Source organism: Nannobrachium achirus (genome assembly GCF_963921795.1).
Source record: "Nannobrachium achirus genome assembly, chromosome: 1".
Taxonomy (NCBI): domain Eukaryota; kingdom Metazoa; phylum Chordata; class Actinopteri; order Myctophiformes; family Myctophidae; genus Nannobrachium; species Nannobrachium achirus.
Genome location: NC_137810.1, coordinates 32,305,543 through 32,327,772, shown reverse-complemented (window position 1 = coordinate 32,327,772; position 22,230 = coordinate 32,305,543). Strand labels below are relative to the sequence as shown.

Below are 22,230 nucleotides of genomic sequence, written 5' to 3'. Positions count from 1 at the left end.
TTCACCGGGTGAATTTGCATTGCTGGCATTCCACCCGCGCCGACACTTAAAGAGATTTCACTTGTCACTCAAACGGGACACTTAAGGCCTCAAAAGGCTTTCTAAAACAACGAGGTGCCAATTTTGTTAGACACACACTACCAACAAGTGCTATACTACAGTCAGGTTGTTTTTCTCTCTCGCCTGGTGGAGTTGATTCATCTGACCTCAGTGACCCCTGAAGAGCCGCAGACAATGAGATGCCATTTGTGCTGAAATGATCTCTGTGACAACACAACGTAAAGGTCAATGATGATCCCACTGCCAAGAACCTTTGTGCAAAACCACCTGTAGTATTAGACGTGATGATCCCTCATCAGCTATGACAACAACGCCAATGGACATATGAGGTGTGTGCGTGTGTGTGTGTGTGTGTGTGTGTGTGTGTGTGTGTGTGTGTGTGTGTGTGTGAGAGAGAGTGTGTGTGTGTGTGTGTGTGTGTGTGTGTGTGTGAGAGTGAGTGTGTGAGTGAGTGAGTGAGTGAGTGAGCGAGAGAGTGAGTGAGAGAGCGAGAGAGAATGAAAACAGAGCGAGAGAGAATGAAAACAGGTGCATTACCTCTCACGGCAAATTGTTTCAGCACAGGTGTGCATATAGCCATCTTGGCAGCGTGTGGGTAATTGAATACAACTTCATTGCACTTGCATAAAGATATGAGCACAGAGCAGGAACGCCTCCCTCCTACCACTGCCCCATTACTCAGCTGTCTTAAAACCCTCTTTGAAACTCTTTTCAGAGTCTGGCAATGAGGGTGATAATGATAGCGCACGTAAGACTGCTTTCATTAGTTCTGGGTTTAGATTCACAGTGGTGGGCCTCAGTTTCAGCCAAAACATATTGGTTTCAGCTGTGCTACACAGTAAAATCCAGGGTGTTAATTGTAACGGGTTCATTTTTACACTTTAGGGCCCCATTTTCATCCATGCCTTACCCCTTATCCCTAAACGTCTTTGCCTTTTTCTTTTTTTACTATTTTGAAAAACATTTTAAAATACTTCAATTAGCCGATCTAAATCGACACATTATGAGCTTATCAGCTATTTTAACTATTTAAAAATGTTTTTCAAATTAGTAAAAAATGGCAAAGCCGCTTAGTGATAAGGGTCGAAAAGAATATAGCTATTAATCTTAAATTTGTACTCCAGATTTTTTGAGTGAGTCTGTCTGTCTGTCTGTCTGTCCCTCTACTTCAAGGTTGCACAAAATATACATTTTTGTGAAGTGTCATGAACTACTAGCCAAACTTGTTTCAAGAGGGGTGCTGTGGCTCTTTCTTTCTAATCTCACAGTCTACAGAGTTCTGTCTTGAGGAAGGTGCATTTATTGAAGGTTTACATACTTGGTGAACAGGTTGGGTTAGAGGTGGAAAGATGACCGATCACTCCTTCAGTCTTACCATTAACCTAGAGAGAGAGAGAGAGAGAGACAGGAGCCTATCAGTCGATTTGAAATCATAATGCGTTTGTGAGAGCCGTGATAGTGCAGGTTTGCATGTCTGCAGTTGTAGCTATACTTGGTAAAGCTCAGGTCCCAAGTCCAAATAGCCAGCGGCCTGTGTAAAGGTGTGTCATAGCAGTAGACAGTTTAATGATTATCACCCGCCCCAGGCCAAGCTCATAAGTCATGTTACTTTCAAACTTCTCGGCATCGCCATCCCGGCTTTACAAGTGTTGACGGAAAAGGGAAGGTTGGCCAAATGTTACTTGTTTGTTTGCAGATGTTATGGACGTCAAGCGTGACGTGTCTTGGATGAGACATTCAGTTAGACCTTATGATTAAGATTATGCTGCTAAGGTTTAGGGTTACCCCAGTACATCCTCCTCATTCCTGCACAGAACCATTCTCTGAACTTCACACGACCTTTAATTCTTTGTTTTTAGAAGTCTGGGCAAACCTATTTAACCCAAGCTTACATATCTTTCATTGTGCGCTTCATGGAACCCATCCAATCCCATCTATTTTAACAGCGGTGTGTCATCTCAGCATTGCGTTTGCGTTACTTCCCCATTCCTTCTGAGTCAATAGCTGCCTTAAGCACAGTTCCAATTAAGAGACAAAAGTCAACATATGAAAAGCGCAACATAATCAACCTTTCTGTTTCTCTCGTCTTGTTGTCTCTGTCGCTGTGCCTGCGCATTGTTCAGCCGGAGACGGTGCGTGCAACCTTAGACAGCTCTTGTGGAGTGATTAAGGTGAGGTTGCTGTTCCCTGAACATGTATTACATTAACTTGGATATAGCGAACATCAAAGAGGGATTAAGATGGATAATAAACAGTAAAAAGACACGTTTTTCCCAATAACTTTAAGGATTAGTTGAAGCATGGCTCAACTTGAATATTGAAGCCTGGGAAATAAAGGACATTACAAAATGATTTTATTTAATCACCTTATAGATTAAAAATAATAAGATTAAGGATTCCTGTTAGTGGATCCAGACATGATACAACCTCAAATCAACATCCACACTTGACAACAACTCAGATCAAACAATAAAGGTCACAGACAGACAGACAGACAGACAGACAGACAGACAGACAGACAGACAGACAGACAGACAGACAGACAGACAGACTCAGACTGTTTGACTCAGAATGACTGACTCAGAATGACTGACTCTGATTGATTGATTGATTGTTTGTTTGATTGATTGATTGATTGATTGATCGAAAGATGTAGCCTACACACACAGAGAGAGAGAGAGAAAGAGAGAGAGAAGAGAGAGAGAGAGAGAGAGAGAGAGAGAGAGAGAGAGGGAGAGAGAGAGAGAGAGAGACACACACACACACACACACACACACACACACACACACACACACACACACACAGAAAGAGAGAGAGAGAAAGAGAGAGGGAGAGAGAGAGAGAGAGAGAGAGAGAGAGAGAGAGAGAGAGAGAAACAAATAATAAGAAACACAATTTCTCACTCTTCTCTATGACCTTTATTTGCTCTATGTTTTTAATCGCTGGCGTGGCACCATGGAGTGAAATTATATAGGCTATCTATCCTTCAATCGCTTCAATGGATTTGAGATGCAAACCCCGCCTGTGGGCCGTCCCTTGCCGAGGGATTATATTATAACAAGGCACGCGTGTCTCCGGAGACAAATCTGAATTCAGCAGCAAGCAGCTCTGGTTTAGGGTGCCTCCCGCCCTTCAAGAGACGGAGCTTCCCTCGACAGAAAGCGATCTCCGCTTTCAGGATTCCTACAGAACACTCTGATTGACTTTGCACCTGCTCTGTCACCGGCAATTCGACACAACTTTCACGCCGTCTTTATATTTTTTTAACAAGAATCTCAACGAGATTCACGAAACTGAACATTCTAAAGGAGACAGGTGAGACTGAGCGGAAAGTTTTATTTTTTAAAAATGAAACTCGAAATTTTCTCTGCAAACCACTTCGTCCAGAAGCCAGTGGAGTTTTGCATCGACGCCGAGGGAAGCGCCCCCTCGCCCCTGTCCGGAGACGAACTGGGCTCGGACGGAGACTGCGTGGCCAACAGCCCCGCACCTGTCACCCAGAGCAGCGATGGTAAAGGGAAGCCCTACACCCGGAGACCCAAGCCGCCCTACTCTTACATCGCCCTCATCGCCATGGCCATACGGGACTCCGGCAGCGGTCGCCTCACTCTGGCAGAGATCAACGACTATCTGATGAAGAAGTTCCCGTTTTTCCGAGGCAGTTACACCGGCTGGCGGAACTCCGTGCGCCACAACCTGTCGCTCAACGACTGCTTCCTCAAAGTGCTGCGGGACCCGTCCAGGCCCTGGGGCAAGGACAACTACTGGATGCTCAACCCGCACAGCGAGTACACCTTCGCCGACGGGGTGTTCCGCCGCCGGAGGAAGCGCATCAGCAAGAGACTCGCCAAGGAGCAGGAGAGCGCCGACCTCCTCCACCACGGTCACACCCCCAGCGAGGACCCGCGCCTCTCCATCATCCCTGCTGGCGCGGCGCCCTCCTCGCGAGAGGAGAAGGCGGGGGGGAAGTTCTCCAGTTCTTTCGCCATCGACAGCATCCTCAGCACGCCGTTCAAACGGAGAGAGGATGTGCACATCGACACAGACTGCAGTAGTAACGCTGGCAACCCCGGCGCCCGGCTGTACTGGGCCCCCGCGGCCCACATGTTGCCCTACAACCTGAACTACCCGGCAGCTTTTGGGCAGCAGCAGCAGCAGCAGCAGCAGCAGCAGCAGCAGCAGCAGTACCACAGGTGCAGCGTGTCGGAGGCAGCTTACAGCAGCGAGCAGCACAACAGAGATGCACTCGCATACCTGCGCCTGACGTCACAGGGCATGCCGAAGGCAGAGGCTTTCCCCGCGCTGAGGATGCCCATGGCGCGAGGAAGTTTCCATATAGACTCGTTGCTCTCATAACTTATAAGTTATATGACTCTTAAACGTTTTCATGTCAAGGAACCCCAAATTGACACTTATTAGCCCACGGACAGGGACTCCCATAAGACCCCCAGTTTTTGACATGCATTAGGCTACAGACCCCCAATTTAATGGCATTTCAATCTCTGAGACCCCATTTGTTATTGTAAAATCAATGTTAATTTAACTTTTGGTTCCATTTTTACACTCTGAGTTACACAACCAAATGGACCCTCCATTTGGTTCCGAACTATCATTTATCTGGGGACCCCTAGAACTCCCTCAAGGACCCCTGGGGGTCCCCGGACCCCACTTTGAAAACCAATGACTTATGATGCCACAACACTGGACTATACTTGTATGTTGTAATAATAACCATGTGCACTTTTTGTGGGCGTTGTTAGTCATTCATTGCTTTAGTTTAACTGTTTAGGGAATCTGTATCTTCAGTGACTATAAGTCATTATGCAGTGATTAGTACCGTGCAAATAAGTGGCGTCTTTGTATGCTTAGGCCTATTGTATGTGGTAAATTAAGACGAAGCAAATTAGTTGCGGCTATATAAAAAAGGACATTCCACTGTGTTGTTGTGTGTGTGTGCTGTGTGCGTGTGCTTGCGTGTTCGTCCCCCTTTGTGCTAAAACCTTACCAGTGTGTGTGTGTGTGTGTGTGTGTGTGTGTGTGTGTGTGTGTGTGTGTGTGTGTGTGTGTGTGTGTGTGTGTGTGTGTGTGTGTGCCTGCGTGCGTGCGTGCGTGCGCGCGGGTGCGTGTGCGTGTATTTGTTTGGGGGCGTGGGGTTATGGTTCATAGGTCATTTCTACTGTACAACGGCTACCAAGTGCCATATGTTGAAATCTATTTATATTGTAATGTTTTTTTTGTATGACCTGCTGCATAAAAATATTGTTGTGTAAAAGAGTGTTTGCATATTTGGCAGAGCTGCTCCTCTCTGGCTGGACAAAAAGCATGAAAATACTGTTTTGCTAATATTGATTCATGCATGCCTGTTATTTTTATTAATAAAAATCTTGAAAGGATTGCACCAAGAGCACTCAGTTTGTATAAAGTGGAAAGTGTACTTCCGTTTACTCTGTATGAAATGACACGGAGGGAGTAATGTTTGATCACCACCACTTCTGTTTATAGCAACAAACAAACAGTAGGCCTGCCCTACACTTAGCCATCATGATTGTCCATTAGAACAGAAAGGCACGCCCCTCTTCTATAAATAGGTAATATTTTGCAATTGCAATTCAACGCATTTTCTGTATAGTCCCTGGTCAGGTTATTTACATTTTTGGCCTATAGTGTGATAGCAATAAGCATTAAACATTGGTTCAACATGAATTATCAGTTAATATAAATCGCACAGCCCGTCTTTCCCATTAAGAGAAATGGATGGATTACTGAATGAACGAATACTTTTTCTGCAGTAACAGCCACAATAGCAATATTACTTACAAATATTAAGAATAACTTGAATAAACGTTATCTTAATAACAAATTAATAGACATTTTGATATTATTTTTCTTATCATCATCATCATCATCATCATCATCAACACCACCTTAACAACAATTAATATACTTAACAAATTGTCGCATGTTAGTGTTATTTATAGCACTGCGTCAATTATTTATAATAAAGTATCTCAATAGCCTAAAATTAAATATCTATAATTATCACTAGAAACAACTTTAACAGCTTTTAAGTTGTGAATAGGCTAATAAGATAAAATAGATTTGTGAAAAATGAAAAGAGGTTAAAATACATTTTGAAACACTTGGTATCATATTAGCCTACATTACATAACGTAAAAGGCTGTTTATTTAGTCGACACGTTCGCGCTATCCGCGGTGCTGAACCGGAGCCGACCGTCATGGAGGTTATTGGTGCTTTATTGCAGGCCCAGACTTCACACCAAAGGCCCAAACCATGGTTTCATAAACATCTTCTTCAACCCTGAACCCAAATCCTACAACCCAAATCAAGTAAATATATTTAGGCTACATGACGTAGTTTTGCACATTATTTAGCTAATCTGGCCTATTATGTTTAGCTAATCAGGCCTATATTGTGTTTAGTTAAGGCCTATGTTGTCATAATAGCCCTCGAGGCTTATTGTGTTATAGCCATAGTGTTTTCTTTTTAATAAAGTATTAAGGTAAAGCACCGGTCTATATTGGATTGGATTGATCTGTGTGCGGACCATGCATCATACAGTACCAACATTTCACTGCTTTACCTGTAGAGGTAGGACTAGGAGTGTGCACTGTGCAGTGTGACAGCTGACAAAGAAATAACCCCCTCTTGATGCCAGTGGTGTAAAGTAACTAAGTACCTTTACTTGAGTAATGTACTTAATTATAATGTTGAGGTATTTGTATACTTTACTTGAGTATTTCCAGTTGTCAGTACTTTTAATTCTACTCCACTACATCTCGGATCCAAATATTGTATTTTTATTCCACTACATTTTTTTTAAAGAAAACTTTAGTTACTATAGTTACTTTGCAGACATAAATTATAATATTATAAAACATACATGAACCACTTTAGCCCTATTTCATACCTAGGCTGTTTGAAAATAGACGATCTACAAGCTCACAAAGCGTCGCGAAACATTTTGTATTTTGAATTCTGGACTTTTACTTGTAACGGAGTACATCTACAGTGCAGTATTGATATTTTTACTTTAAATAAAACATGTGAGTATTTTTTCCTCCACTGCTTATGCTTGATTGAGAAAGACACATTTCTTGCGTGTGTCCATAACAGTGATAGCCAACTCAGCCACCAGACATACAGGTATAGACATAAAGGTTCTTGTAACCAAACTCAAAGCTATAACCTAAAATGAGTCCTGTTCTCAAAAATACAACTGAACTTTAAGGTATTGGGACCCTCTGATCCCAAATAGCAAAGAATATTTATTTATGGAAAGATGAACCCACTGCCCCCATATGAGGACATCCTTTTTTTGGAAAAAACTACTTCCTGTGCAAAGACAATGTTTAGTTATTATACTTATTAGGTCCTACTAATCCCAAATACCTATAGGAGAAATAAAAAAAAATAAGATTGGGTCTCAGGAGGTTACTAGTTTAACTTGAACATCTTGATAGTGGAATCCTCTGCCCCCACAACCCCACCCCTCGTTTCTAGGTATGTTTAATCCCAAAATGTTTTCTATTGTATTAAATTATATTACTGGTGAATTTAGTTGAATGGAAACAAGCCCTGGCCCTTTTGTCATCTTTTTAACCTTTGACTGTATGTGTACTGTTAATAATCGTGTTAATAAAGTATTCAAGCAATCAAACAATCAACCAACCAATAAATAAATACATAAAAATCCATGTATTAAAAATATTACCGGAAAAATAAATAATCAAAATATACTCAGAGTTCAAACATATTGTACTCTTTATGAAGAATGGTCCATTTCACAATCATTTTATTAGTAGCAAAATGCCATTCACGAGTTAATTAATTCATTAATTAACCAAATAATTAATTAATGTTCCAGCTGTTAATTACTCATGTGCTGCAGCATAGCCTATGAATAATAGCCTATATATAATATTTAAAGTAAATAATGTCTTAAAATAATTATACTGGAGTAAAAATATTAGCATATTAGATATTTTCTTTTTACATTTGTTTTTATACCATACTTGATTCTGAAATTATCGTAGCGCATTTACAAGGTATTAAAACATTTAAATACTCAAGTTAAGTCAAAAGTAGCCCACCTCAACATTTTTGTAATTGTAGTTGTAGGCCTACAGTAGGCTATATATGTATATAAAAAAGGCCCTTGCAGTCCCTGTGAAGTTATGAAAATAAAATGTGCACTCTGCACGTGGCACAGGGCTTGTGGCAATACAATGCATGCATTATGAATAAGGAGGTGATTTGTCAGGATTAGCCATTGTTATTGTTCTCGATATCTCTAACAGCAGTGACTAAACTGACAGCCACAGCTGTAGCTTATATTCAAATCACGCTTTTGTATGTGTGACAGGTGAACAGCCAGGTGAGCCAGACCTGATCCTTTTCAGGAACAATGCTGCAACCTGCAGGTGAAACGCCGGAACAGCACACCTGGCGACTGGCGTGCATCAGGTTATTAGTCAAGAGTAGTTCTTCTATGTTCATATGCAGTGTCTTCCCATTGTTATGGCTCCCATCGCTCCATTTATCTGTGATTCATAGCGCGTGATAGCCTACATGTGAAAAAACTACTCGTCAATATAGGCTGCTATCAGCCACCTATACTCGACCCACTCGGAGAATGAACAGCTGTGAATAAGGTCCACTGTTTTGAAACAAAACTTTCTGCAGGCACAATGTTAGGAAGTCCAAACAGTCCGTCACTCCAGCAGCCAAATGAACCGTGCCTGACCCCCTTGTACCGGAGCACACAGAGCTCTCCAAGCTCCGGGCAGAGCCGGACAGGAAGCGCTGCATGGCGGAGAAAGAAAGAGAGAAAGATTGAGGAGCCACGAGAAATTGTAAGGCTATAATTCTGAACGCTGTATTTGTTTATCATATTTTCAACTACAAATAAATATACAATCGGTGTGTAGGCCTACCTCATTTGTCCTTATAGCCTAATAATTGATAATCTACAGCTACTCGTAATTTATTTACATCATTATTTATTTTTGTTGATTACCCCCATCAAATGTTTTCCACTTTCAATTTAAATGTATTTTATTACGACGTAATTGTAAAAAGTGTAATATTAGGCTAATAATTTGACATATTTAGGCCCTAATTATTCATTCAACCTATAATGTAAATAACTAAAATTGCCTATAAATTAAAATGTAGCACAATTTTATACTTTGAAAATTGGTCATATAGAAGCATAAAATTGGTCATAGAAGCATAAAACCATAAAGCAGTCACACATCATGGGATCTTACTCTAGAGTATCAGAGTATATGCTAATTAATATCTACTATGGGAGAGTGTCAACATCAGCCAAACATGGACATAAACAATGTTCTATTTATGTTGTCGACAGGCCAATAATAATACTCGCCATTTGGCTATACCTCATGATTAAGGCTAAATTAAGAGCTCGTAAGGCCGGTGTGGACGGGACGCTTGCATGCACGGTGCTTGAAAGCAGCGGACGGAGCTTCAAAGTGCTCTCACGCAGAACAAAGTTTCCTTTTACCCGCAGAGGCATCCTGATCACGGCGGGGGTCATAAGTTTTGATGTCGCAGGAAATTCTGGGGCCTTCAGGTCCTCCGAGCGTCTGTGTCACGGTGGAAAAATGATTTTATCCGCACATCCTTTGTTGTGAAGTGCAAAGGTTATTGTTGATGGTCATTGTTCCAAAAAATCCTCCGTGCTATATCTAAACTTAAAAAGGCTGTGTCGGCGTAGGCCTACTATACACTGTCGTGACGTGCACATCACACGAGCACGCACGCGCGGCGCAGAGAAAATAAAATAAGTATGGGTTTAATTATCTGGTGTGCGTTGTGTGTTTGTTGCCCGATAGCCTATATTGTGTACTATTGGCTCGACTCAAGTAAAACCGCGCGTCGTGCAAGGCCCGTGGGAAGCAAAACATGCGATGACTGGGGGAAACCGGCCTTTCTTTCAAATGAAATGCTGTCTAACCAAATCTGACCTGCCACAAGAAGAGCTGCGGTATTTATAAACCAGTCAAAGCAAAACTCTCTAGGTTTACGAGGCCTCGGTCTAGCGACAGTAAACAAGCTGGTGCCTTTTGCAATGCAGCCCGCAATGACCGGGGTTGATGCTCTCCTCTCCACCGCCGATGTTGATATTAGGCTACCTTATGGGCTCTATAATTCCTTCATGTTCGACAAATCAGAGTGTGATGTCTCCATAGGGGAGGAAACTGTCGACGCCCGCTCGCCTAATTTCGGTTTTCTCTCCCTAATGAACGTGGGGCCCATGGGACCAACTCGAGCCCGGGGCGGTAAGCTGACACTGGCGCACTGTGTGTGGTATCCAGGGCCGCGCTTGATGGAAAAAGCCTGCTTCCACTCATGTCAAAGTCATTTACTCAGAGCAACCCCCCGCTTACACACGCATGCACTCGGGCTAAAGACCACCACCTCTCTCCATCTCTCACACTCCGTTCCCCCAGCCCAGCAACGCGACAGTTTGTTTTTGTTATCCTCTGGAAGAGATTTGGAGGAAATTGTGAGCAAAATAATATAACGTTCTCTGAGCTGCGCTATATAGCCTATAATGCAAACTATTCCCTTATTGTGTTGCAAACGCAGGCTATGCGTAAAAATACTATTTTAAATACACCAGTTTAATAACAGTGGCCGTGGTAGGTTTTCAATGGTTTTGGCTGAACAATCAGTGCAAGTCCTGCAGCCTGTCCAGTGCATTTCACGTCAGGGAAATGTTTCCGATGTGCAGCAGCAGCACTCTCTGAAATCAAGAGCGGGGAAAAGCTCGTTTTTTACCCTGATCGCGTGGCGTGTGGCGCTGTTGATTGGAATGTCTGAAGGAGGTTTGATCGATGGCTTAATTGCGTGTAGTCCTGAACTGTGCACAGAGCAGAGGAGGATGTCGGAGGGAGGGAGAAAAATGAGAGGAGGGAATGGAGGGGCTTTAACTTTGCTGCAGCGCCGCCTGCCCGGACGACGACTGGACATGGGCCAGATTTGGCAGCGGGGTAAAGAGGGGGGGCCTCTTGTCGTCACTGATTTCAGGGAGATTTGCCGAGTGCGGATGGGGAGGGGGGTCCTGCGAAGGAAAGAAAGATTTATGAAATGATAGGTGGTCGAACTTTGTTTGGCTGCCCTGCGACGCGCACTAAGACGAGGGGTTTTCGCGTTTCCCTCACTTTAGAGATTAAGGCAGACGATGGCCACCCGGCGCGCCCCAGAGCAGCTCTCAGCACCACTGTGACACTGTGACGCGGCTCGGTTCGAAAACCCTGGACTCTGGATAGCCAGCTCCCCCGCACTTTCTTCTTCTTTTCTCTGACAGTGCCTGGTCGCCGTGCATCCTCTGCGTAACGGGAGAATACAGCGTAGCACGATTCATCATTTTTTTCCCCCTCTACAGGACGGTGAAGGCCATCGGATTGTATAGATTCTAGACACTTTGCCATATACCTCGAGTCATACCCTCTATCTTTCTCCCCCTCTCTTTCTCCTCACGTCATTGCTTAGCTACGCCGCTTGTGCGTCAGAGCTGACATGACGACCGAGACCTCTCAGCAGCAGCTGGACCCTCCGCCTCCTCTGAGATCCAGCCCGGTGTCCGGCGTCCTTCACCCCAACATGCTGAGCCCACAAGCCGCTTCGGATAGCTCGTCAGCCGCCGCCAAGGGAAAGAAGGCGAGCTCTGGTCTGAGGAGACCGGAGAAACCACCGTATTCCTACATAGCTCTGATCGTTATGGCAATACAGAGCTCTCCCACCAAGCGCCTGACGCTGAGTGAGATCTATCAGTTCCTCCAGGCTCGGTTCCCGTTCTTCAGGGGATCGTACCAGGGCTGGAAAAACTCTGTTCGGCATAACCTGTCGCTTAATGAGTGCTTCATTAAGTTGCCCAAAGGACTGGGCAGGCCGGGGAAAGGCCACTACTGGACCATTGATCCGGCGAGCGAGTTCATGTTCGAAGAGGGCTCGTTCCGCCGCAGACCCCGAGGGTTCAGGAGGAAATGTCAAGCCTTGAAGCCCATGTATCGGATGATGAACGGCATAGGATTTGGCACCTCAATTCTACCACAGAGCTTTGATTTCCAGGCGCCTTCCGCGACGCTTGCCTGCCACGGCAACGGCTACAACTTGGACATGATGAGCAACTCGATGGCCGGGGGCTACGACGGGCTGAGCGGTGGCCACCACGTCCCACACATGTCCCCGAGCCCCGGGTCCACGTACATGGCGAGCTGCCCTGTACCGTCCAACGGAGAGTATGGACCAGACAGTAGTAGCAGCCCCGTCCCGTCCTCTCCGGCCATGGCCAGCGCGTTGGACGGCCACTCGCCGTACGCCAGCACGTCCGCGCACTGGGCGTCCTCCGGCGGGTCTCCCTACATCAAGCAGCAGCCCATAGCCTCCAGTAGCCCCGCATCCTCGGGTTTACACTCGGGCATGTCACATTATTCCCTGGAGCAGAGCTATCTCCACCAGAACGCCAGAGACACTCATAACACTGACATATCAGGTAAGCAAGTGACCTGGAGATTAGCTTTACGCAGGGGAAGGAATCGTGTTAATTGTCCTCTCTGCTCTCGTAATGTTTTGTAATCAAAGAGGCCTAATAGGCTACTCTTAATCACAATATGGACGTGCAGCCCAGACAGGCCATATAAAACCAGTTGTCCATGCAGTGGTTTTATTCGCTATTATAGGCCGTAACATTTTTATAGGCCGTCACACGATTTATTGACAGAAATGTAATTTGTTTTATTTTTTTATTAATACATCCATGTTTTCTTGTTCAACTTTTCCTTTCGCTGAACATCATAACAAGGCTAAATGTTTTAACAATAATTTTGTTTTAGTCTATTTCAATTCAGTGAATAAATGGTGACATAAAAATATAGGTCTATGTGGACCATGCAATTTGAGCTCAAGTGATAAAATATATTTCAACCTCAATAAACTGTTGTCTAATAAATATTTAGTCTACGTAATCAGCCAACAGCCTGCCCTATTGCATCAGAAACGTGCCAAAAGAGATAAGATAAAAGAGATAACTCTGCCTATAATAAAGGGCCTGGTAAAGTTAGAAAACGAGAATTATACACAGCAAACGCAAGCGTAATTCGTGTCCCCAGTTCATTCACATGTTGTTTAACATAAGTCACCGTGGCTTTACTAAAGTCTAGGGATTTCTCGGAGCCATATAACCCATCATGAAGCCAAGGGGTCTCGGAGGTTAACTAAACAAAAGCTGCGGCATGGACCACACCGGAGAACATTTTAAACCACCAGCTCTCTACAACAGGGCTTCCCAAACTGTTTAGCTCAAGACCCTAAAGAGAAATTAGTTCTACTACTTCTTAAACATTTGTTTTCTAATTTATGTAATTTCTTAGATTTTTCTTTTATTTATTTATTCAATGACATAGACAAATCATTGCATTTTTTATGAAAGCGTTTTGGGAGAATGTATTTTGAAAATGTTTTGAAATTATCAAAAACTAAATGCTGGAAACAAAAAACAAATGGACACATCTGTCGGCGACGCATGAATGGGTCCCGACCCGGTGTTTGGGAACCAGTGATCTACAAGAGTACGACGGAAGGCCTTGTTAAACTTTATACTGTCTTATTCTATTCAGACGGCTGACCGTTAACTTATGGGGGCAATGTGTGCCCAATAACCGCTGTCACTCAATACTCTTGTTGTCTCTGAAAACGGACGCGAGTCATATGTTAGGACTCTGGAGGATAAAGCCTGCTGTATTCCTGTGAAAAACACCCTGCGCAGCGCGTGCAGCCGTCACATCTGGAGTCCTTATGACCTTGATGAAGCTACAAGTATCACCTATGTACATATAGGCCTATATTTCTCTGTTTCTGGAATATGAACGGAGACAAATGGCTGCTACTGAATGTATGTAGAAGAATGTATTTATCATTCTCTGCCGATAATAAACTTGTTTGTTTTGCCTCAAATAAGCAAGCATATCTGTAGTAGGCTACTATTGCCTGGGCCTGTGTTAACAATGGGGAAAAGTGCCCATTTCTATTTAAATGTGTAATTGGGACACAAACAAGCACGCAAAAGCTAAATGCGTCAACACAACGCTTTGTCTTAAATCTTAAACAAAATAAAAATGAATTTGCTTGTTGATTTACGGAAATTGAAAAACTGCAAAAGTGAAAGTAATCAATACAAGATTACAAGCTATTATTTGGATGATCTTTTTATTTAAATTTAAGTTTTAATTCGAAATGCCCCAAAGTGAATCACGAACAAATAGGCCTATACTGTACACAATAATAATAATTCAATGATAGCTACATGGAGAAGCAATACATTATTAATTGTTTTACTAGTTAGTGTACAAACTAAACTTAAAATTACAAACCTAATTCCATTGCAAGTGTCAAAATCTAAAAGTTACGCTACTGGCTAATCTAAGAGATTAGGTCTAATTGTGTAACTAAAACCGTATACTCGGTCGTCGCCGGTAGCAACATTACATTAATAATGCCGTAATAACAAAATGATTATGGCAATAATAATAAACAACCCATGTGTGTCATAGTCATGGACCCATATTTCACCCAATTCTGACTCGATTAAATGACAAATAAAATAACCACGTGTATCCTTCCCTAATTCTCTCCAGGAATTCCACGTTATCAGAGCCACTGCGACAGGAAAGATTTCGTGCTGAACTTTAACGGCATCTCGTCCTTCCACCCCTCGACCAGTGGATCCTACTATCACCATCACCACCACCACCATCACCAGAGCGTCTGCCAGGACATCAAACCCTGTGTCATGTGAGCCCTGCCCTGTCCTGTCCTGCGCTGCGTGGCCGCACTGGCCGGCCACATGTGAACACCGTGCTCACTGCATGGATGGAGCAGTTGTTCTCAGACTTTATCATGTCAAGGATCCCCAAATTGAAACCTAGACACATTAGCCCGCGGACCGTCATTTGCAAAGATACGCCAGGGACGCCCAGTGATTCTTTCTCAACCATTTTAATTTCAAGGACCCCCAGTTTGACATGCATTAGGCTTACGGACCCCCATAATTCTGGGACCCCAATTTATATTGTAAAATCGATTTAATTTAACTCTGAGAGTTTACAAATGAAACGGGTCCATTTGGTCCCATACACTCTCTGAGTTATAGACCCATAAGGGTCCATTTGGTTCCAAACTATCTATCATTTAGCTGGGGACCCCCTGGAACTTCCTTAAGGACCCCTGGGGGTCCCCGGACCCTACTTTGAGAACCAATGGCATGGATGATTGAATGTGGACACGGGGAGAGAAAGAGAGCGAGTGAGTGAATAAAATGAAGTTGACGGTAAAAATGTAATGGCATGGCCCTCACATTGACGAGAACAAACAATGGGCCAGTTTTTTTTTGAGCACTCACAACAGGATGTAATATGGTTTTAGTTTTCAGACTGTGGCCCATCAAGTCAAATAGCCATGAGTGGCGATTGAAAATTTGAAGGAACTGAATGAAGAAATCCCAAAGCAAAGGAACCACTTCTTCGTCTTAAAAAAAAGATCTCTGACAAGCGTTTTCTTCTTCAAAAGAAGTTTCAAAAACACGACTTTGATGTGTTTGCTGTTATAACACGTGCAAACAAATATATTCTGCATAGCTATTTTCTATTGTATTAGAGTAACTCCTACACACATTGCTTTAGGCTAACATGAACTGCAACAAAAACCTTGCACTTATTGTATAACCCTTTGACATTTGCTCAGTTTTGTCTTGTCTTGTAAAAAGTTTCAATAAAGCTGATATATTTTAGGCTATATAAACAGCCTGCTCCATACTTATTTCTATTCATTTAGAAATGATCTCTAGTAGGTCATTAAAATAATATATGATGTTGTTGATAATTCTTAGTGAAATGTTTCTATTTTAAAATGTAGACCACTCCTGTCATGATAGTTTCACAATTCAGTAGTTCTTTAAAATAATGGCCTAGTCACTTAGTAAAAACAATACAATAAATAAACATTGATATCAGCAGCAATATCTTATAGGCTATAACTCAATGCAAAAATAACTTGCATTTGTCCATCACACAACCCATGTACATGCACAGGTCCATATCATTAGGGAAAACCTATATCAGATATTAATATTGAATTATATTATTGAGATTGTTATGATAATGTTTTTGAGATTTACTGCTTGATTTTATTACGAGGTGTGGCGCTATATTGAAGCCTGGAGTCCAAGAGAAGAGCGGGAGGCTGATAACCGGGGGTACCCGGTTTACAGCTTGAAGGACTGTGTTTTAATTATGATGATTATTATTTTTAAGTAAGATTAAACGTGCATGCATAGTCCTACTATATGAATGCAGCTAATATGAAACATGAACACTGTTTTATCACGAGCCAGCCTGCGTGAATAGCTGAACGTGTTGCGTGTTGTGCAGCTCCTCTCTGGGATATGTGGACATCAGGGGTTGCCAACATTTTAAGGAGTCATATAAACAAATGAACCGAGAGCAGCGCATTTATGGAAATCCAACAACATGGTATTTTTAGAGCGCAGTAAACAGAACATGCAGCGAGCTGCCCCGTCACACAAACACAAAGCAGACAAGAGCCGCGCTGCATTCGTGGTGCTTCGAGGTTATTTTCTGGTGGTAATGAATCCAACATATAATCCTGATTCCTGTATGACTAGAGACTATATAGGCTATCATATAGGCCTACATGTCATCTAACCTGCCTACGTCTTTTGCTAAATAGGCTTAAATTGCCGTTGAGAATCGAGATACTAGTAGGCCAATATGTTTAGCCCCAAAGGGATTGTTTCAACATCGTAAAATCGACAGTGTTGTGTTGTCTCCGAATGTTAAATTCAGAGTGTTCATTTAACTTGGAAAGTGTGCCAAATAAACGCATTAGATTTGACTGTGCACATGACAGGTTTCCAAACATTCCACATAGGCCTGGGACGGTGGGACCCCCCTGTTTCGAAAACGTCTCATTAAAAATAAGACGGGTGTGGTTAGGTTTCAAAGGTGACGGTCGTGCAATTTGTTTGCAGCATCATTGTGGCGAATTGAAAGGGATAAAGAACCACCACCACAATATAGGCGTAGGCCTGCCGATTCATATAAGGTGTGTTGCCAGAAAAAAAAGAAAAGAAAAAAGAAAAAAAATCTCCCAAATGACCCATTTGAGTTGTGGCTATGTTTCCTGAATCAGTGACTGAAAACTGCTGGTCTGAGAACAATAGAGTAGTGCTCTGTAGTCTCAAGTCTGCTGCTGCCACGATGAAGAGGCTGTCCCATGGGATACAACAACTGCATCTGACTGTGCTTGGTGATGATTTTAATGTTTATCTGAAAATAATGGAGATGCTCATGCAAGTGTATACATCCTTCACTATAGACTGCTAAATCCTCCACAGATTATTTGATGCAATTTAAATTTAAAGATTTGCGGCTATGATTTTTTGCTTATGCATATTACAGGATTTGCGATAGTATAGCGCCATCTAGTGTTCCATAATGTGCAACAGGCTGAGAAAAAAAAGTACCTTTACCTTTAGTTAGGCGTTAATATTTTTGACACGTTTCTTTTTTTGTGCATTTTCTTTCCCTTTCTTCATTTTCATTCCTTTAATAGCCTACTACACATATCTGGTTCTCTAGTTCATATAATGCACACAAACACGTGCATAATAGATACCATGATATTGTAATAAATTACCTGAATAAACAGAGTAACAAATAATAGATTTTTTGTGTTATGTGATGCTATCTATGTGATTATTGTTTTGATAGTCCTAGATTGTGCTATATCCTACATTAATTACATTAACCATGTCATGTATTGTGTGCTGTGCTGTAGATTGATTTGAGTTGTATTGTGTTGTCCTTTGATTATAGTTTATAAGGCTACTACTTTAGGCTATTTTATTTAAGTATATATAGCCCATGGATACAATTGTATTCAATTTAGCAATATTGAACTATAGGTTATTTTAATAATCCCATTATTGAGGCGTGAAAAAGAATTGCAAATATGCCAAATGTTGTTGAATAACCTCAAACAAAATGGAATTGTATTTGTCTAACTTCACAAACTCTACTTTTCTAAAATATTTCCAATCCAGACTAATATCTCCCTCGATTAGCCTACTTCTGTTCTTCCGCATGTCATGATGGACAGAAGATAATTCCTGGAGAACATACTGACCTGTCTGAGAACATGACCAACTCATCATGCATGTATAGCCAACAGGCCTGCAGTAGCTGCTTCATCTTGCTCTTCTGTTGACTTGATATCACAGACAGTGAGAATATGTTGGCACTTGGCAATGATCAGGCCACTGCTCAACGCCGGTTTATCATAAATTGACACATTCTTCTTTCTTCTTTTCTTTTGTGGAGAGTGGAGGTGACATGCACGGGACTCGAACCTGGAACATGCTGTCAGGCGACACTGAGCCTATAGGTGCCCGGTCGAGGTCAAATTGCCACATTCTCACCAACATTGATTTGTATACATGTTTTTACATTTTACATTGATCAATCCAATAGCAATTATGTAACATACCAGTAAGACGCCCTATAAGGGCAAGGTGCGCTGAAACAACAGAGACTGGCACACAATATGTCCACATGGGAAGTTCCAGATATGGGCTTAATTGCGACCGAAGGTCGCAGTTTACCAGTAGAAATGTCACAGCTTGTGTCTGTCTGTCTGTCTGTCTGTCTGTCTGTCTGTCTGTCTGTCTGTCTCTGTGTGTGTGTGTGTGTGTGTGTGTGTGTGTGTGTGTGTGTGTGTGTGTGTGTGTGTGTGTGTGTGTGTGTGTGTGTGTGTGTAGGCAATGGGTTGGTTCCCTTTTCACTGTGACATCACAGGTGATAATATATCACAGGTGACATCACCAATGTAAAAGTCCATATATGGGTGTTCCCCAGAATCCCTTTTATGCCCATATATGAAGATCCCTGATGTCATCAATAGCCTATATCACTGGCCAGATGGCCAATACATGGCCCATATCTGTGCGGCTGGTTCAGATAGGGATCTCCATGGGCATAAAATATATTGTATATATGGATACATATTATTATTAATTATTATTAATAAAGGATAAAATAAAATAAAATATATGGGCATTCCCAGAAACAAAATCCCTTTTATGCCCATATATGGAGTTTTCTGATGTCATCAATCCCAGTCCCTATCTGGCCCAAGAGCCTGCTTTACTTTGATTTACACCCGACCTTCCCCGAAAACGTTAATATTAAGTCCATATATATATATGTATATGGATATACCGGTATATAAATAAAGGATAAAATAAATAAAATGTCCATATACAGTATGTGCATTCCCAGATGATGCCCCGTTAGGGTTCCCCCTTATGCCCATATATGGAGCTCCCCAGGCATCAAACCCAGGCCCTAACTCGCCGCATATTTGGTAATGCCATATGGGCATGTTTTGACATAACATTGTTGACTATCACGCAGAGGTCTCCATATATGGGTAACTGGTCCGATACATATCACTGGCCAGATGACAGTGACATGTCGCCCTGAGGCGTCTTATGACATCAAGGATCTCCATATATGGTCAAAAATGTGTAGTATCAAAACACAGAGCCTGTGTCCATCTGTCAGTCACGCTAATCAACAACTGCTCAGCCAGCTGTTCTAGCGAGAGGCGGATCACGTTACCGTTGTGCTTGCGAGAGGCGGATCACGTTAACACTGTATTTACAAGGCGGATCATGTTGACGCTGTGCATGCATTGCCTCAAAAACGCCACGGTCGTTTGTGCTGTATTTAGAAGCTCTGACCTGACGGTCGCCACTTGCCATTATGGCGTGTTACTTGTATCGATCACATCAGGGATCTTGGCCATATATGGAGCGTGACATGAGGCGTGACGGACGGACATGATCTGCAGGTTTTCATACTAAATGCGACCTACGGTCGCAATAACACCTTTTTCAGAAAAAGGATTACAGATACTTCTCAAATGCTTCAATACCTGTATATTAATTACTAGATGACATATCAACAACCAGAGGACTGCAGCAGCAAAGCATAGCTTATTTCTTTTCCACTGGCATCGAGTCATTTAGCATGTCTTTAGCATGTCTAATAATTAAGGGCAACACTGTAGAGCGGAGTGAATTATAACAGCTATTAAGAAGCACAGACAGGAAATCCATTAGCCTATGAAGCCCTTTCATCTTGAACAGTAACAGTAGTTTATACCAGCTTTTTCTTTCTTTCCTTTTTCCACATAGGAGCCTACATTGACCATTGTGGAGATCCTCTTTTAACCACAGCTATAATCAAAAGGGATGTTGGATTGGGGGTAAGTCCCTGCCACATATAGCGTCATGTCCAGTGGGTGTAGGCCTACTTGTACATCAAGCTGCCTCACGCTACAGAAACAGAAGATAGGCTCCTGCCCTATGGGTCTCATGGCTCGGCAAGGCTTACTTATATATTTACAATTAAAAGTAAAATGGTCCAAAATATATTGCATATATAATTAAAAATTACAAATCAGCTTTATTCCGAATGTATTATGAATGTTAAATGAGCAATGACATATTAACACTCCCCCTGCTGCAGTATGACCACTATGGTGTCAGGCATAATCGCCTATAACATTTTCGCCAGGTCTTTTCGCGGGGCACTTTTGCCGTGGAGGTGAGTGTTTTCACCTAACCTATCTGGCCGTTTCACTGCCGTTGAAGAGCCATTTCGCCTAGCTGTCCATGGTTCCATATTCAGTTCAGAAAGTGACCATTTTGTTGAAGTGACCGTTTAGTATTTGTAGTTTTTTTTTTACTGTATTACTTTTATTTCCGTTTATTAACGTTGACGAGCAATACACTTTATGGAGCATAAGCAGACTCTACTTGTCCTTAGTTCATGATTCTGCTTGTCTAGCACCTGGGCCACGGATGTGCGTGCAATTCTCTTCATGCGTTTTTATAAACTGCGCCTATAAACGGATTGAAAGACCGGCAAAAAAGGGAGTCACAGAGTTGTTTGATTGATTGTAGGCTTAAGCGAAGGAGCGCCGACTACAAACTACAATACAAGCCCAGCATTTCTTCTGTCTTTGCTGCGTGAGTGGTGCGCTCTTCAGAGGCGTCAATTGGGTATGGCAAGCTATGGCAGCTGTCATAACGTGCCTACAGGGGGACATAATAAAATGTGCTTTTCATGGTGCCTGTTGCTAAGGTATGGCAACATGACTGGTGTCACACCAGTCATGTTGCCATACCTTAGCTTTTTTTTTTACTGACGCCACTGGCGCTCTGAGCTGCCCACAGAGCACAGACTGTGCTCTCTGCATGCGCCTCAGAGAGGACGCACCAGAGAGAAATAACATTGTGCTTTAGGAGGACCGGGCTGACTTTTTGCCCTGTGCAAAGCCCTTAAGGATTCCAATAGTTCTTCTAACTTCTATCTGTATTAATGTGATTTCTACGGAGTGGCATTGCATAGGATAGCCGTCACCGTTGTTTGACAGGTAACACCACCCCACTGGCAAGCAAAGTCTGAGGGTAGGCAAAATGGCTCTTCAACAGCGGTGAATCGACCAGAACGGCCTGGTGAAAAGTCTCTCCTCCAAGGTGAAAAAGCCACGTGAAAAGACCAAATGCGTGTAGGCGAAATTGTTATAGGCGAAAGTGCTGGTGACCAAGACTATGAAGCTGATCAAACTAGTGGGGGAAATGGTTGAACAAACACAAAACAATTTAGACAGCATCATTATTTAGACAGCTCTACCTCCTGTGAGATGACAAGTTAACTAAATAAAGAATATCTCACTTTAAGTAATACTACTCTCAACACAGCCTGACTTACTTCTTATGTAATGTGGTCAGGACCCCAATGGAAATAAGCTCTCAAGCCTTTTTGTGTTTTATCATTTTGGCAGATATGTACCAATATAAATATGCATTGCTTTGTCAATAAAAAACATCAAACAATCCCCTGTCACGTTATTTAATTTTTATGGTTATTTAAGTGCCATTTTCACTCTCAACTCATAATAGAATAGGATGCTTCAGAAGTTGACTTGAGCCACATGAGGCGTCCCGGAATCCAGCGAGCCTCTAGGCAAGATA

The 22,230-nt window shown here is 42.5% G+C and overlaps 2 protein-coding genes across 2 annotated transcripts; both read left to right on the top strand.

The window, feature by feature from the left end:
• Positions 1–3,409: 3,409 nt before the first annotated feature.
• Positions 3,410–4,417, top strand: foxq1b (forkhead box Q1b; the record flags this gene model as incomplete). Its single annotated transcript, XM_080728254.1, has 1 exon — positions 3,410–4,417. The coding sequence occupies one exon, from the start codon at positions 3,410–3,412 to the stop codon at positions 4,415–4,417; it is 1,008 nt and encodes a 335-aa protein (XP_080584380.1).
• Positions 4,418–11,630: 7,213 nt separating this feature from the next.
• On the top strand, positions 11,631–14,907 carry LOC308293230 (forkhead box protein F2-like; the record flags this gene model as incomplete). The annotated part of the gene is made up of 2 exons (XM_080735666.1): positions 11,631–12,606; positions 14,747–14,907. 2 exons carry the CDS (start codon positions 11,631–11,633, stop codon positions 14,905–14,907), a joined length of 1,137 nt encoding a protein of 378 aa, XP_080591792.1.
• Between the last annotated feature and the right edge of the window lie 7,323 nt (positions 14,908–22,230).